This window comes from Anabrus simplex, chromosome 1 (assembly GCF_040414725.1).
Source record: "Anabrus simplex isolate iqAnaSimp1 chromosome 1, ASM4041472v1, whole genome shotgun sequence".
Taxonomy (NCBI): Eukaryota; Metazoa; Arthropoda; class Insecta; order Orthoptera; family Tettigoniidae; genus Anabrus; species Anabrus simplex.
Genome location: NC_090265.1, coordinates 684541279 through 684558341, shown reverse-complemented (window position 1 = coordinate 684558341; position 17063 = coordinate 684541279). Strand labels below are relative to the sequence as shown.

The 17063-nt window shown below is 39.3% G+C and overlaps 1 protein-coding gene across 1 annotated transcript in view; it reads right to left on the bottom strand.

The window, feature by feature from the left end:
• Positions 1–17063, bottom strand: part of dachs (unconventional myosin-IXb-like dachs) — a 406309-nt gene that overhangs the window by 49251 nt on the left and 339995 nt on the right. The window contains exons 6-9 of the mRNA XM_068230061.1: positions 16266–16437; positions 13677–13849; positions 6682–6841; positions 3107–3223 (exon numbers count right to left, since the gene is read on the bottom strand). Of these exons, the coding sequence (XP_068086162.1) occupies positions 3107–3223; positions 6682–6841; positions 13677–13849; positions 16266–16437 (622 nt within the window). The remainder of the gene's footprint in view (positions 1–3106; positions 3224–6681; positions 6842–13676; positions 13850–16265; positions 16438–17063) is intronic.

Sequence of the window (17063 nt, the reverse complement as noted above, 5' to 3'; positions counted from 1 at the left end):
TGTGCTATGCCTTTTCCACACTGTATGAAATGTACAGTGATCACACTGCACTCATGTCACGGCTGTTGACGTCGGCTGACTTCATTGTGACGTAGAATCTGGTGACAGCGCTCTTCACGTGGAGCACATTTTTCTGCTCTAGCACATATCTGGTGATGTGAAGTGTGAATAAAAGCCATTTCTTTTAGCGATAAGGAAGAAATGTTAATTGAACTGGTGCGGGTGCATGAGGATCTGTATGACATATGTTCGATTAACTATAGAAATCAGCAAATGTGGCACGAGATATGGTACAAAATAGGAAAGCAGTTAAAGATCGCACTTACTAGTTTTAATAGGCATTCACTTGTTGAAACAGTCCACAATTGTGCTTAATATTATTATCCCAATAATAATAATAATAATAATAATAATAATAATAATAATAATAATAATAATAATAATATAATGAAATGTTGTATGGCTGTTAGTGCTGGGTGTGTCCGAGGACAAGTTCAGCTCGCCAGGTGCAGGTCTTTTGATTTGACGTTCGTAAGCGACCTGCGCGTCGTGATGAGGATGAAATTATGATGAAGACACACCCAGCCCCCGTGCCAGCGAAATTAGCCAATGATGGTTAAAATTCCCTACCAAGCCGGGAATCGAACCCAGGACCCCTGTGACCAAAGGCCAGCACGCTAACCATTTAGCTACGGAGCCGTACATAATAATAATAAATTAAATCCTACACAAATTACAAATACAAATTATCCTGTTGAATTAGAGATCACTGAATAAATATTTATAGTATGATCCATTCACTACCGCACAGTTCTTTTCTTCTTTGTTCACTTTATTCTTCCACAACAAACTGTTGGTAATTGCCATGGCACAGAGTCTTCAAGCGAGTTGAAGTAATTTTTGAAATTTTCTCATATCTGTAAAGCTTGTGTAGGATTCCTCCGAATCAGTTGCAATTGCAGAGCGTACTTCGGCCAACAATTTCATCCGTGATGAGATTATGTAAGTAGTTGAATTCATTTTTTTTTTTTTTTTTTTTCAGACTGAAGTACATCTGAAATTTTTCTGGATGCCCATTTAGCTCCCTTACTAAATTGTGGTATTCACTGCAAATTACTTTCATGTATCCACAGTCGTTTGTGACAGACAGTACTCATGGCAACAGAAACATCACAGGCAATTAAAAGATCATCAGAATCCGATGAACTGGATGTACTATTGTAGCTTGCCATCGGACGAAGTATACTGTGATCTGTGAATGTGAGGACAGTGCGTTTCCTGCCTTCACACCGCATGCAGTGACATAATCAACCTCCCCTCCATGCTGACTCAGCTCAGAGATAGTTCACGTGAAGTGACAGCAGTATGTTTCCGCCTTAAGAAACAAAAAAAGGCGACAGCACACTCCCCTGTCTTAGTACTGGCCAGACAGTTATTGACATTAAATTCAGAGGATAACATTCAGACTCAGTGAAGGAATTTCAATAAATTTTATGAGATTACGGTTGTTATTAATTAGCCCATCAACTGAGGAACCCTCAAGTATTAATGTGTGGGGCAACTATAAACTACAGGGTGGCGCACGAACAGTTGACACATTTAATTTTAGAATAACAACTTTATTTTTCACAGAACACTAATGAAATTTTAGACACAGGCAGCTTGGACCCTGGATATAAATTTCACTTTATCACATGTTCAATGTGGCCTCCACTGCGGCGGACAACCTCTTCGAGACAAGTACACATGTTTCTGATGACTTTTCGGCACAGGTCTTCATCAATTTCACTGCAATGCTGCACAATCGAGCACGCATTTCCATGCGGCTTTGAAGTCTCGAAGCGAAGAATTTTTCTTTCAAATAGCCCCATATAAATAAATCACATGGATTTAAATCTGGGCTTTAAGGAGGCCAGAAGTATCTGCCATTATTGTTGTACTGTGGGTAACAATGAGACATTACACGATGACTAAATACTCCCCTCAAAAACTCAAGAACATCATTAGCTGTGTGAGGTGTTACACCATCTTGCACAAACCACTGCGTATGAATAGGCATGACGAGAATTTGAGGCACAAATTAATTCTCCAGCATGTCCTTGTATCGCTGTGCATTAACTGTCTGACTGAAGAAAAATGGTCCAATTAGCCCATGACATGACAGAGCTACCCACCGACTCGTTTTTTCCCCATACATGCTTTTTTTTTTTTTTTTTTTTTCTTCTTTTTTTTTCGTGAATAATGTCTGGTTTTTCTGTAGACCAAAACTGCACATTTTGTTTATTAACTGCCCCATTAAGATGAAAATAGGCTTAATCAGAGAACCAAGTGTTAAACGGTATTTCATCTTTATCTTGAATCCATAAGGCGTACTGCAAACTTTTGCCTATGAAGATCTGTTAGGTTGTGTAGTACAGTCATTTTTTTACGGGTACAATAGACGGTAACCATGGAACATTCTTTGAACTGAACGGCGCATTATTCCAATTTCTCTTGAGGCTCGCCATGTTGACTTGTGGGCTGTGGTGCATGGCGACCCTCAGCGCAGCAATGTTTTCAGGAGACCAACCTGCTGGTGCATGTGGTCACTTTTCTTCCTTCACACTGCCTTCTTCTTCAAATTTTCTGTACAAGCGAAGGATGGTGCATCTTGCTGGTGCCCGCTTAGTCTGAAATACAGCTCAAAATTTCCTTTGCGTTGCCATAACACTTTTTGATTCGCAATAAAATATAACTGTTTTGGCGCGCTGCTGAACGGAGAGTCGGCCGTGGTCGGCCATGGCAGAAAGCTCACTGGAATGCAGGCATTTGGAGACAAAGCAGCAGTGTCAACTCTACAGATATTGCCATGAAACAGGGAAGGTGTGTGCAAAATTTTAACAACATAGTACATAAGTTGCATTTTATATTTGCTTTTCAAATGTGTCAACTATTCGTGCGCCACCCTGTATATACAATACTTCAAATCTCATCAAACTGTTGAGCTCAGCTTGTGTTGTATTTCCTGGCCTAATGATAAGACACTGTATTAATGAATACATCAGCACATACATAATGAAACATATAAGAATCAAAATAGTATATGAATTTGTGTCCAACACTTTACCTAGACAGGCTTTCCATGCCTGAAAGCGAGCAGCATCTTCTGCTTCGTCCTGTCGAGTGTCACCACACTGAAGATACTGCAGGTTACGAGGAGAATAGCCTTCGAGGTTTAGCTTAGCTGAAACAACACAATAATGGATGAGCAGGTGTTTTGTTTCTTCACTGAATGAATTGCTAATCTAATTACTGATGATATTACACACTTTTGGAAGTGATTAGTCATATTTGCCAAGGTCATAGGTTCAGTCAGGGTTATGGCATAGTGTGAAATGAAAACGAGGACACTTTCTAAAAATTTAATAAATTAACACATCATTTTTGCATGAAAATATCTGTACATGCTAAAATATTAGTCTTAAATGTAACTTTTATGTTAGAGCTGCAGACTATTTAATGAAACTTGTACCAAATATATCTCGAAATACAATTTAAGACAGTGTACAACTAGTCAATGTTTTGTCTTTCCCTGCAGAATTTCTTGCAGTATATGGTATCTGCTTCAGTTTCTCATGATGTGAATCACAAAGTTACAAGAAGTAATTTTAACATCACCTATTCAATAAAATAAAAAAAAATTGTGTATGGCTTTTAGCGCCGCGAGTGTCCAAGGACATGTTCGGCTTGCCAGGTGCAGGTCTTTTGATTTGACACCCGTAGGTGACCTGCACGTCATGATGAGGATGAAATGATGAGGAAGACGACACATACACCCAGCCCTGTGCCAGCAAAATTAACCAATGATGGTTAAAATTCCCGACCCTGCCGGGAATCAAACCCCGGACCCCTGTGACCAAAGGCCAGCACGCTAACCATTTATCCATGGAGCCAGACACCTATTCAATACAATTTATTCCACTATTGTGTGGTTAAATACACATAGAAATTACCGGAATTTTAAAGGTTCATGTTTCGCCCACTATTTATTGGGCATCATCAGCCTCGTTCAATCTTAAAACACACACTGGTCTGAGGAATCTTAACAATTCACATAAAACGTATTGATGAACACTTACAGGTGTTGATACTGTAATTTACTATGGACATCCACGTCTACATGAGGCATTTTTTGGTTACACGAAATTGTCATTTGACCTACCTTCTTTTATTTGGAGAATTTTACCAGCGTTTTCGATAATTTCTTTGATGTTTTTTTAGCGCTTTTCGACATACTACGATTTTTATCCAACATTCCAAGATGTCTTAATCTATACCGCCTCCTATTCGACCACGTATTTTCATCCTAATTTTAAATATTAAACTTCAACCTCATCAAATACTATATCTTTTAACTGTATTGTTCTTATCCTGTAAACCCTTGGTTTTGATAATCTGTTCTCCAGGCGTGATATATATTGTTCAAACTTTTTATCAAAAAGATCCATTTCAGTGTCAGACATGGATTAGTTTTAAAAAACAATGTGTGACAATTACTTTTAGACGAACGTTTTAATTTTTCACAGTGATTTTAGTATATGTATCTATTTTATTCAATATTTTTTGTGCTGTAATCATTATGCAACCACAGTATCAACACCTGTAAGTGTTCATCAATACGTTTTATGTAAATTGTTAAGATTCCTCAGACCAGTGTGTATTTTAAGATTGAACGAGGCTGATGATGCCCAATAAATAGTGGGCGAAACATGTACCTTTAAAATTCTGGTAATTTCTATGTGTATTTGACCACACAATAGTGGAATAAATTGTATTGAATAGGTGGTATTAAAATTACTCCTTATGTAAACCTTGTGATTAGCTATTTTTCAATACGGAATAATGACGAGAATAATGGTTTGTAATTCTCATGATGTGACCGAAGTAATGAAGTTTTCTGCTTTGACAGTGGTCAGTATTTCTTTATCTTTTCTCGTCCTTGGAAGGATCTCTGTATTTGTGACATGATCTGTCCATGACACTCTTAGCATCCTTCAGTACAGCCACAATTCAAAGACCTCTAATTTTTTATTGAGCAACTTTGTTAAAGTCCATGTTTCAACACCGTAATAGAGAACAAGGAAGAAGTCTCATTTTTGTGGCTAATGTTAACTCAAGACTTTTAAAAAAAATTCCCATTTTATTGAACACAGTCCTGGCTTTTATATTGCGGGGCGTCATCTGAATTATCCAATTGGTCGTTAATAATGGTGTTGAGATATTGTATTTCTGGACTCATTCAACATATTTCTGGTCGATTACAAGATGACATGTAGAGATAAACATTTTGTTTATGACAATAACTTTGGTTTTCTTTACATTAATGTCAAGACAGTACTTGTGGTTAGCTATTGTTACTCTGTTGATAAGGTACTGTAAATTTCTGGATTATCTACAAAAATTATAGTCTCATCTAGATTGAAAATGAAAATCCTCAGTCTGTAACCAGTCATTCGAACGGGTCAGGAATGGAATGGATAAAGCCCCATCTAGCAGCGAGGACAGGAATTATGCCGGCTGCCAAAACCTGTCGCACTCCTCTGGGGCAATGATTAATGACTGATAGGTAAAATAAAATTATATTGGAGAGTGTTACTGGAATTAAAGATGACAAAAAAAACAGGAGTACCCGGAGAAAAACCTCTTCTGCACAAATCTCACATGGAGTAACCAGGATTTGAAACACGGAACTGAGTGCTGAGAGGCCAGCGCATTGCCGTCTGAGCCACGGGTGATCCACAGTGTCATCTGGATTATACCTGAAAATTTACTTTTTTTTCCAGGTAATTTTTAAAGATTTTATTTGAACATAAATTAGACCTGTAATTAAATAATAATAATAATGATATTGGCTTAACGTCCTACTAACTACTTTTTTGGTTTCTGGAGATGCCAAGGTGCCGTAGTTTAGTCCCACAGGAGTAAATCTACTGACACAAGGTTGATGTATTTGAGCACATTCAAATACCACTGGCCTGAGCCAGGATTGAACCTGCCAAGTTGGGGTCAGATGGCCAGCACCTCATTTGTCTGAGCCACTCAGCCTGGCTGTATTTAGATCAACACAATCTTTCTACCTATGCAAAATGCAAGTATTGCCCGTCAGTGACCTGAACTACTCAGATCTGCAAATGGAGGTTTCAAAGTGGACAAACAGCTGTCCATTGAATCAAATAATAAAATGAAACAGACATGAAATATACAGATAGTAGGTCTAGGTTGGCACCCCTGTAGTGGTTTTCCATGGTTTTCTATTTTCAAAACCAGCAAAATGTCACGGCTACACCTTAATTATGGCTATGGTTACTTCCTTTCCCATCCCACCAACATCGGAAATCTGAATGTGTTAGTGTGCCTTCAAATCACTAGCAACCAAGCGAGTTTGGCTATGTGGTTCAAGGCCTATAACTGTCAGCTTTCATTAGGGAGAAAGTGGGTTGAAAAACATACCTCGCCTACCTGTTGACAGATCTGAAGATGGTTTTTCCATAGTTTTCCATTTTCATGCCACACAAATGTTGGAACCGTACCTCTTAATTAAGACAACAGACCTTTCCTTCCCTTCCTAGTCCCATCCCATCATCACCATAAGACCTCTCTGAGTCAGTGCAACGGGGGGGGGAATAGCAAATGGAACTGTACCTCGTTCCTCTGGAGTGAGCCCAGCCAACATCTGGTAAAAGATGTGGTAGTTCTTCTCATTGTGTAACGGTCGTATTACCCGTGTCTGGTCCAGGAAGTAACAGTGGATCTTGGTGCGGTAGAGGGCACCATCCGTCACCTGCACTTCGATGAAATGACCCTGCAAGACAAACAATACCAGTACGTTCAAAAAATAAATAGATTAAAGTGCAAAATAATAAATACTTATATGCATAAATTATATATATATATATAATTCGCTGGGGCCATCAAGGACCACGTTAAGTCTTGTTGCATTTGACACTGAACTTGGCCTTCTTTAGAGCCCAAATTTCCCTCATTCTTTGTGAGTGGACCTGCTTACGCTCCTCTGTCCAAGGGGCACCGTGTCTTCTCTTCGGTTGCTTGTCTCGGTTTAGCCCGTTCGTCAATATTTTCTTGCGGAAGAGATCTCTGTTAAGGGCATCTTTAGCTGAGATATGTAGCATTTGCAGGTCTTTTTTGGTATGCATAAACCAGGGAATTGTGGTTTTTTGGTTTGAATCAAAAAAGTGAAAGATTTCTTTAGTTAACTTTCTTCCGTCCATTCTTTTCAGATGACCATAAAATCATGCCCGTCTTTTTCTGATTATGTCGGTAATTTTCTCTATTTTGCTGTAGACTTCCTTGTTGGATCTCTTTTGATGGATTCCATTTTTGTACTTTGATCCCAAGATTCCTCTCACAATTTTGCGTTCTTTTTTCTCCAGTTCTTCAAAGAGTCCTTTGTTGGCATTTAGAGACAGGATTTCAGCTGCATATATAACTACTGGCTTCAGAACTGTTTCATAGTGACGTATCTTGGTGTTTTGAGAAAGGCATTTTTTGTTGTAGATTGTGCGGGATGTTTGGTAGGCTATTTCCAGTTTGTGTAGTCGCTCCTGAAGTGCTTCTTTGTCCAGTCCATTTTTCATGATGATCTCACCCAGGTATTTGAATTTGTCTACTCGGGTGATGTCCCCATATTTTGTATGGAGTTTTGGTGGAGCCTCTTTGATGTTAGTCATTACTTGTGTTTTCTCAAACGATATCTGCAAACCAGTTTGTTCGGCAATTTCCTTTAAAATTTCAACTTGAGCTCTAGCGGTTTCTATGTCATTTGAGAGAACAGCAATATCATCGGCAAATGCTAAGCAGTCTGTTGTGATCCCCTTGGATTTGGTTCCTATTCTCAATGGACTGTAGTTTGTTTCCTGTAATCTCACCCGCCAGGTTCTGATGATCTTTTCAAGAACACAGTTGAAGAGTATCGGGGATAGCCCATCACCTTGTCAGACTCCTGTTTTGATGTCAAAGGAATGCGAGAGACATCTGTGGAACTTCACCTTGGATTTTGTATCGGTCAGGGTGGCTCTAATTAATGCCAGCAGTTTCAAATCAACTCCAAATTAAGATGTTTAGCAGGACTTCCCGGTCAATGGAGTCGTACGCTTTCTTAAAGTCCACAAAGACAGACACATACTGCTTGGACCTTAGTGTACAATATCTGATGATCATTTTGAGATTTTGGATCTGTTCAGCTGTTGAGCGACCTTTTCTGAACCCTCCTTGGTATTCACCTATTTGATGTTCGACTTGTGCTTCCAAACGCTCGAGGATGGCAAGTGATAGAATTTTGTAAGTCACGGGTAGCAAAGATATTCCTCTGTAGTTGTTGATGTTCTTCATGCTGCCTTTTTTGTGTAGTGGATGGATCAAAGCTATTTTCCAATCTTCGGGTAGGGTCTCCTTGTTCCAAATTTCTTCTATTTGCTTTTGCAAGATATCAAGTGATTCCTCTGGGGCATATTTCCATAGTTCTGCTACTACTGAGTCTTCCCCCGGCGCTTTGTTATTTTTGAGACGGGCAATGTGGCGCTTGATTTCATCTCTGTCGGGTGGTCTGGAATCTGGGTACCTGAGTAAGGGTTGCTTGGTCTCAATGGCGCTTTGCGGTTTAGAGCAATTAAGTAAATTCTTGAAGTAATCTGCCAGAATGCTGCAATTTTCTTTATTTGACATCGCCAGTGTGCCGTCCTTTCGCTCAAAGCATAGAGATGGTGGTTTATAGCCAGTGAGTTTGCGTTTGAAGGCTCTGTAGTACTCTCTGCTTTCATTCTTCCTAAAGTCTTGTTCTATCTTTTCAATGAGATATTTTTCGTATTTACGTTTCTCAGTTCTGAACACCCTAGCTGCTTGGGCACGTTGGGTTTTATAGGTTTCCCAGTCATTTTCTGATTTCGTAGAGTAGTACTGTTTCCATGCATTGAGTCCTTCTTGGAGGACTGATTCGCAGGTACCATTCCACCAGGCGTGCTTTTTGCTTCTCTTGATTTCTGCAACGTCTTTGGCGGCCTCAACAAGGAGACTTTTGGAGTTGTTAAAGTCACAGTCATTTGGTCTAGCCTTCTCCTGGAACTCCTCGACCCTTTGCCGAAGTTTATGATTGTCGAAGCGTGTGACCTGTTTGGTTGTCTTCCTTGTGTTTGCGGGAATTGGTTTGAATTTGATAAGAGACATATAATGATCTGAGGCCACATTGATGCCTTTCTTTACCTTCACATTCATAATCTCAGGGCTGTTTCTCCTGGAGATTGCAACGTGATCAATTTGGAACTCTCCGAGAGCTTGGACGGGAGAACGCCAAGTCATTTGCTTTCTGGGTAGATGGCGAAAGTGGGTCGACATGACCTGCAGGTTGTGATTTTCGCAAATGGACACCAGTCTTTTGCCGTTGGGATTGGTTCTTTTGTGAGCAGGGTAATTTCCTATAACTTTCTTGTACTTCTGTTCACGACCTAGTTGGGCATTGAAGTCACCCAAAAGAAGCTTGACATGGTATTTGGGGATTTTGTTTAATTTTTCATCTAGTAGGTCCCAGAAATTATCAACTTCGTCTGGATCAGACTTGTTCTTATCGTTTGTAGGAGCATGTGCGTTAACTAGGGCGTAGGTTTTGTTCGCGCATTTAATTGTGAGTATAGACAATCTGTCATTCACAGGTTCGAAATTTGCAACCGATTTAAGGATCTTGGTTCTAACAGCAAACGCAGTTCCAAGCATCACAGCTCCATTGAGGATTCCTCTTTGTGCTTTGCTCTTGAAAAATCGGTAGCCTTTGGATTCAAAAATCTCTTCATCTGGGTACCTTGTTTCCTGTAGGGCCATTATGGATATCTGATTTTCGTGAAGAGCTTTGGTGAGGGTTGTCAGCTTGCCAGTTTGTGTAAGTGAATTTATGTTGGAAGTTGCTAGAAATGTTTTAGGTTTTGGCCTGAGTTTTTGACTCTTCGGGGTACACCGAGATGCTCCGACTCGTCTCTTGCTGGATGTCGAGTCTCCCCCAGAATCCGAACGAGCTCATGCGCCGTGGCATTCACGACGAGGGATTTATCCGAAGATTTACTCCCTGGGGTATGTTTCTTGAAATGTTGTGCCATCATGCTTTTTGACTTGACTTTGCTTTGGACGGGTACCCATCCTTTTACAACTAGGGTTGTTAGCCCTAGAGGTTGCCTCAAGATATTTTCTGGCTTCTGGTCATTTACCAGTCTTCGCCGTAACCCTGGCAAGGGACCAGTTTTTTTTCACGGTGGTATTTTATTTCCCTGCTACCCTCTGACTCTGCTGGCAGCAGAGCCAGCGAGCTTCCCCAATTCCAATGGGATGCGCCCAATGGAGGTAACCGGTAAATCCCCACACGGGTGCATAAATTATTATTATTATTATTATTATTATTATTATTATTATTATTATTATTATTATTATTATTATTATTATTATTATTATCGATTCGTTATGCCGAACTAAGGAGCGTGTTTGAACTTATTAGCATTTTTTTGTTTTCTTCTTCTCTTCCAAATATCTCTTCATCCTCTCGCTGTGTTCTTTTTTTTACGTTGTTTAGTCCATCCTGTATTTAGTCAGTGGGCTTGAGAGAAAATTTGTGTTTGTGAATTAAGGTTTTCTATTTTATTCTATTTTTCAGTGGTTTCTTCATTAATGCCAATTTCATTTAGGTCTTCACAGATTTCTTTTAGCCAATTATTATGATTTTTCATTGATAAGGCTAAGTTTTAAATTTTTCTTTGTGAGTCTGTTATTATCCATTCTATATATGTGACCATAAATTTGTAATCACCGTTTCCTGATTGTATCTCTGATTTTTTTCTGCACCTTGATAGATTTTATGTGATTTCTTTTTCAACCAAATTCCATTTTTGCATTTTGGTCCTACAGTTTTCCTGAGGATTTTTCTTTTTTGTTTTTCAATCATCTTTATTCAAGATTCACTGCCAATTATAGTAGTTTCAGATGCATTAATGTTTCTGTTTTAACTATTTTATTATGTTATAATTTTGCCTTTTTTGATATATCTCTTTTACTGTATCTGTTCCAAGTAATTGTGTATGCTCTTTGAACTTTTGCAATTCTTTCTTTGTTAGCTGGCTGATTTAACCCTGCTAGTTTAATAATTTCACCTAAACATTTAAATTCGCCTACTTGAGTGATATTTCCATATTTGGTGATTAAGTCTCTTCCAAATACTTGTGATGATGATGATGATGATGATGATGATGATGATGATTATTATTATTATTATTATTATTATTATTATTATTATTATTATTATTATTATTATTACAGGCTGCTAGCTGAGGTGGTAAAGGCGTGCTCGGTTAACCCGGAAGGATATGGATCCAGTTTCCTGCCACAAAGTTGAGAAAGGAATGAGATTTCCACAGTCACATGGCCCTGAGGTTCACTCAGCCTCCACAAAAAATGAGTATCAAATTAATTCCTGGAGTCAAAGGTGGCTGGACATTGGGCTCTGTCCCTCTTAGTGTCAAGGTTACAGATAGTTGAAGGCTTTAGTTTTCACTCTTCCAAGGACCTTATGTCCTGTATGCAGGTTGCTTTGCTTCTGGATGTCTGGATTATCGTAATGGCTTTCTTGGCTAGGAATTGTATTCTCCACTTCAAGATTTGGTAAGCAGACATCTTAATTTATATCATAATTTTCTGAGCGCCTTACGCATACAGGATATTAAATACCTAAAAGAAACCTACAGTATTTTGTCGTCATCCTCCTCCTTTCCCATTATACAGCTCCTTCCGACTGAGTCAGGGCATTTATAGCACTTCTTCACCTTCCTCCCTCCTTCCACCATTCCTTTTCTATCATTTTGTCCCAGTCCAGGTTTCTTCTTCTTGCATTCCTCTTAACTGAATCGATCCACCTTGTTATAGGTCTTCCTCTTACTCTCTTTCCCTTGAACTCCATCTCCATCATCTATTTTGGTATTCTTTCCTCCTCCATTCTCCTCACATGCCCAAACCATTTTAGTTTACCCCTATAATTTCTCTCATTTGGGTTTTTCATTCTGGCCTCCTTTCTCACATCTTTGTTTCTAATCTGTCTTTCCTATCATACTTCTTAGGTATTTCATTTCAGTGAATTGAATTCTACTCTCCTCCCTACTTGTCATTGTCCAGGTCTCAGCAGCATAACTCAGTATGGGTGCATAACACATTTTGTACACTATCTCTTAACACTTCCTTGGTACTTCCTTATTCCAGACAAGGTTTCTCACATTCTGGTAGAATGCATTGCCCTGTTACACTCTCTTGCTAATCTCCATGTCCAGCCTTGTATTCTGCATTAATTCACTCCCTAGGTATTTGAAACTGTCAATAATTTCAAGGCTATAATCACCCATTTTCACAATGCCTTTCCCTTGTCTTCTCCTCTTGATATCACTATCGTCTTGCTTTTCTCTGCGCTGATTTTCATACCATACAGTATTTTGTATTAATCACAATAAACAGTTCCTGAACAGGAGTATATGTGGAGGTGCATCAAAGATGCACTATACTTTCATCAAGAAACAAGCACCTTGTATGAAGCATGATGAACTAAAAAAATCTTATCTATATATTTAAACCACTAGGCTAATATTTTTTGTTACCATGAGTTTGAGAGAATGGCTGAACCTACTGGCGTCGTAAAGCATTCTGATAAAAGCTCTTGGCCTGTAGATTTGCAGAGTGTCTTTAAGGTATGAAAATGTCTTGCCATATATTTTTAAATTATGAAAGAAAAATGAAGCATTCTGATTGGCCAAAGCATTCGCCAGTACTATAAAGGCTACCTGGACTGTGGGAGTGCTGAGTGTTAAGGCGTACAATTGGGGATGCAGAAGGGGACAAGGACGCATGTGCAGTCGGACGTCTTCGTGGTCAGCTGTTCCAGTCTGTGTTGTGTTGCAGAGAGTTGTTTATGTCGAGAAGAAGCTATTCAGCTCAATGTTATTCTCTCTTTGTAGCTCTCCCTATATTTACTAGCTTGAAGTAATGTAGGAGAAATGTAAAAATCCTTTTCACCATGTCATAATTTTAACACTAAGGCTGTGAACTTCTTCCACTTCAGTAGTTAGGAAAGTGAGTCGATCCTCCATGTCATAATTTACTGTCACGGAAACCTGAGGGATTGTACCTTTACTACGAGCAAACTGCTAATGTGCCAATTTTCAATTCTGATTTGGCCGACATAGTGCCCATAGGAAACCAGGAGCCCAGTGCACTGTACATTCAAAATAGGCAGACAGCTATAACCCCTTGAGATGATTTAACTCCATCAGGTAAAATACTTCCATTTTATTTTAAATGGCACCAATTTCCAATTCGCTTGGCATTTTGTATCATGATCAATAAAGGTCAAGGGGAAATACTGGAACTTGCAGGTTTCAATTTATCTCAGCCAGTTTTCAGCCATAGCATATGTTGCAATGTCAAGAGTGCAAGTTGCAATACTGCCAAGAAGTAATTGTACAAAGAATGTCTTACATATGGAAATCCTTCTCTAGATATTTACCTCATTGATCAGCATGTTTTGATGGGCTTCGGTTAGTAATTATTAATACTTAATTTGCAGATTTCAAACTTTAAAAACTTAGTATTATAACAGCTCTACTTACTATTCGACTAGATTCTGAGTTTGATGCTGTCTTGGCACTGCCCAAAGAACGCAGGACAGTAAACGCAGCCGCCAAGTGTTTGAAAGCATCTGTCTCTGGTCCACCACCCGCAACATCGAACAGCTGCCGTAGCAATAACATTGATGCGTATGTTTTGCCAGAGCCACTGGTACCTGCAAAACAATTCATACTATTCAGGATACAAAAGTAGATATTTAACTTAAAAGGAATTTCCCCTACTGACCTTTATTAAATATTGTTATGAGGGTTAGGGCATAATTCATGGCAACTACATTTTTCCCTTTTAATATCTGCATGGTCCTACCATACAATGGTCAAATGTCCTGGATAGCATGACACTGATAGCAGATGGGCACAGCACGAGATGGCAATACATTGGACAGGCACCATACACAGGGCGATAGGACTGCAGTAGTGAGTCGGGCTCTGTGCAGAATGGATGTGACGGGATGGAAAATTCTGGAGCACCCACTGTACTCACTGGATCTGTCTCCTTGCGATTTTGACCTCATCCCCAAAGGGAAAGAACCATTGTATATGAGATGCCAATGTTGTGAAACACAAGAGTGAAAAATTCACACATGATGAGCTGATTGGTATCCGATGCCTCCTGCATCATTGGTAACCTGTTATGGACAATCTGGGGGACCGTAAAGGTTACTGTACTCTCTGAGAATAAACATTATGTAGCACGAGGATTTCATGGCTGACAGTTTGTGTGCTTCATATCCTACACCTGATAAAACTACTCGGCATTATTCACTGGAAGGGTCCACTCAGCGCATTATTTGGAGTTTTGGAACACTACCCCAAACTCAGGTTTCAATAATTACAAATTCACCAACAGTTACACAATAAAGGAAGTTATTAGGTGGCTTTCATATACAAAGCTATATGGGACTGATGACCAAAGATGTTCTATGAGATTAAAAAACAAATCAACAACAACAATTTGCTTCATTTCACAACGACATATTTAACAATGGAACATTTCTTTTGGAGAAAACAAGCACCAGATGATACTACTACTACTACTACTACTACTACTACTACTACTACTGTCCACTTTTGTGGTGTAGTGATTAGTGGTTAGTGTGATTAGCAGATACCCCGGAGATCTGAGTTCGATTCCCAGCTCTACCACGAAATTTAAAAAGTGGTACGGGGTCTGGAATGGGCTCCACTCAACCTCGGGAGGTCAACTGAGTACAGGGGTGTTCGGTTCCCATCTCAGCCATCCTCGAAGTGGTATTCCATGATTTCCCACTTCTCCTGCAGGCAACGGCCGCTTCTTTCCCTCTTCCTTGTCTATCCCTTCCGATCTTCCCATTCCGCCCCCCCCCCACAAGACCCCCGTTTAACATAACAGGTGAGGGCGTCTGGGCGAGGCACTGGTCCTCCTGCCCAGTTTTATCCCCCAACACAATATCTCACGCTTCAGGAAACTGCCCTTGAGGTGTATAGGCGGGATCCTCGCTGAGTCCGACGAAAAGACCAACCCTGGTGGGTAAACGGATTAAGAAATAATAATAATAATAATAATAATAATAATAATAATAATAATAATAATAATAATAATAATAATAATAATAACAACAACAACTTAACCCCATAGCACTACAGCCCTGAAGAGCCTTGGCCTACCAAGCGACCGCTGCTCAGACCGAAGGCATGCAGGTTACGAGGTGTCGTGTGGTCAGCACGAACATCCTCTCGGCCGTTATTCTTGGCTTTCTAGACAGGGAATAATAATAATAATAATAATAATAATAATAATAATAATAATAATAATAATAATAATAATAATAATAATAATAATAATAATAATAAACGGGCTGAGGGGTTCAGACGGTTGAAGCGCTGGGCCTTCTGACCCCAACTTGGCAGGTGCAATCCTGGCTCAGTCCGTTCGTATTTGAAGGTACTCAAATACGTTAGCCTCGTGTCGGTGGATTCACTCTGGCACGTTAAAGATCTCCTGCGGAACTAAATCCCGGCACCTCGCCGTCTCCGAAAACCGCACAAAAAGTAGTTAGTGGGACATAAAGCCATTATTATTATTATTATTATTATTATTATTATTATTATTATTATTATTATTATTATTATTATTATTATTATTATTATTATTATTATTATTATTATTATTATTATTATAAATGTAGAACTCAGTCCGTAAATTTCCGTGAGTCGTTTAATCTGACGTCACAAGAGCAACTTACCTCAATTTAGGCAATCCATTTTTGCTACTAAGTCACACTAAACACTGCACTAAAGTCTGCACTTCATGTAGCAAAACCGAAAACTTTTGAGTCGAATTTTATCAAATGGGCATTTAATGTGTTCTTGACATGCTGAAATTCACATGATATTTTATATTATAAAATTCCACCGACCTCATCCGAGAATGAATCCGCGTACTTGCGATCATGAGTTCGATACCACCTCGGATCCAATGAGGTACCGTAGGTATTGTATCAGTATTTCATCGTATCACCTCTTTCCAGATTTAAAAATTGAGAAATTTAAGCGGAAATAATGAGAATGACAGAAGTGTTCTTTACTTACCAGAAAGAATAATAGCTTGAGGATAACCCGTCTCTGACTGTTGGCGCACAGCTTCTTGTACCACCCTGAGTAGCTTAGGGCTGAGTGCCACCCCACGTGTGCTTGTCAGAGTCAAGGGGTTACCAACATCACTGTACGGGTTCACAGACAGGAGAATAGGTCCGACGTTCGTCTGAAATAAAACAAGGGATCTTTGAGTTCATATAATCAAGTCTAATATCTATGCATTTAATGAACATCAAAAAAGGCTTATGTACTGCCTGTTCTTGCTCAGACTTGGTCTCTAACAAGTAGACCATTAAATGACCTGACAATTTGCGGAAAGAGAAAGGAAAGAAGTTTGTAATTCATTTCTCTAAACTACAGCCTATAAAACACTGGAATCAGTTGGGTGGAGGGGGGGGTGTGAAACCACAAAATTTCAGATTACCGCGCAGAGGTTTATTTGACCTTCACTAGAGAGCGTTGATGCTCCATAGTCGATCCGAGTAATGATCGATTAGTGGACTTTTCACTGTAATGTCAATTGTGATCTCAAAATCAACTTCCATTTATCGCATTGTCCTTTCACTTTTCTGATACGTTTTCCGCCTTTCATTGAGTTTCACTTTTCTTCTTGTAGTCTCTTTAGAACAATCATTACACACTGTAAAGACAATATAGAGAGTGACGTGAATGAAAGGTATGTGTGCACCAGAACAAAAGATTCATCTGCTTCATTTTCTGTTTTCTATTTGCTTTACGTTGCACCGACACAGATAGGTTTTATAGCAATGATAGGACAGGAAAAGGCTAGGA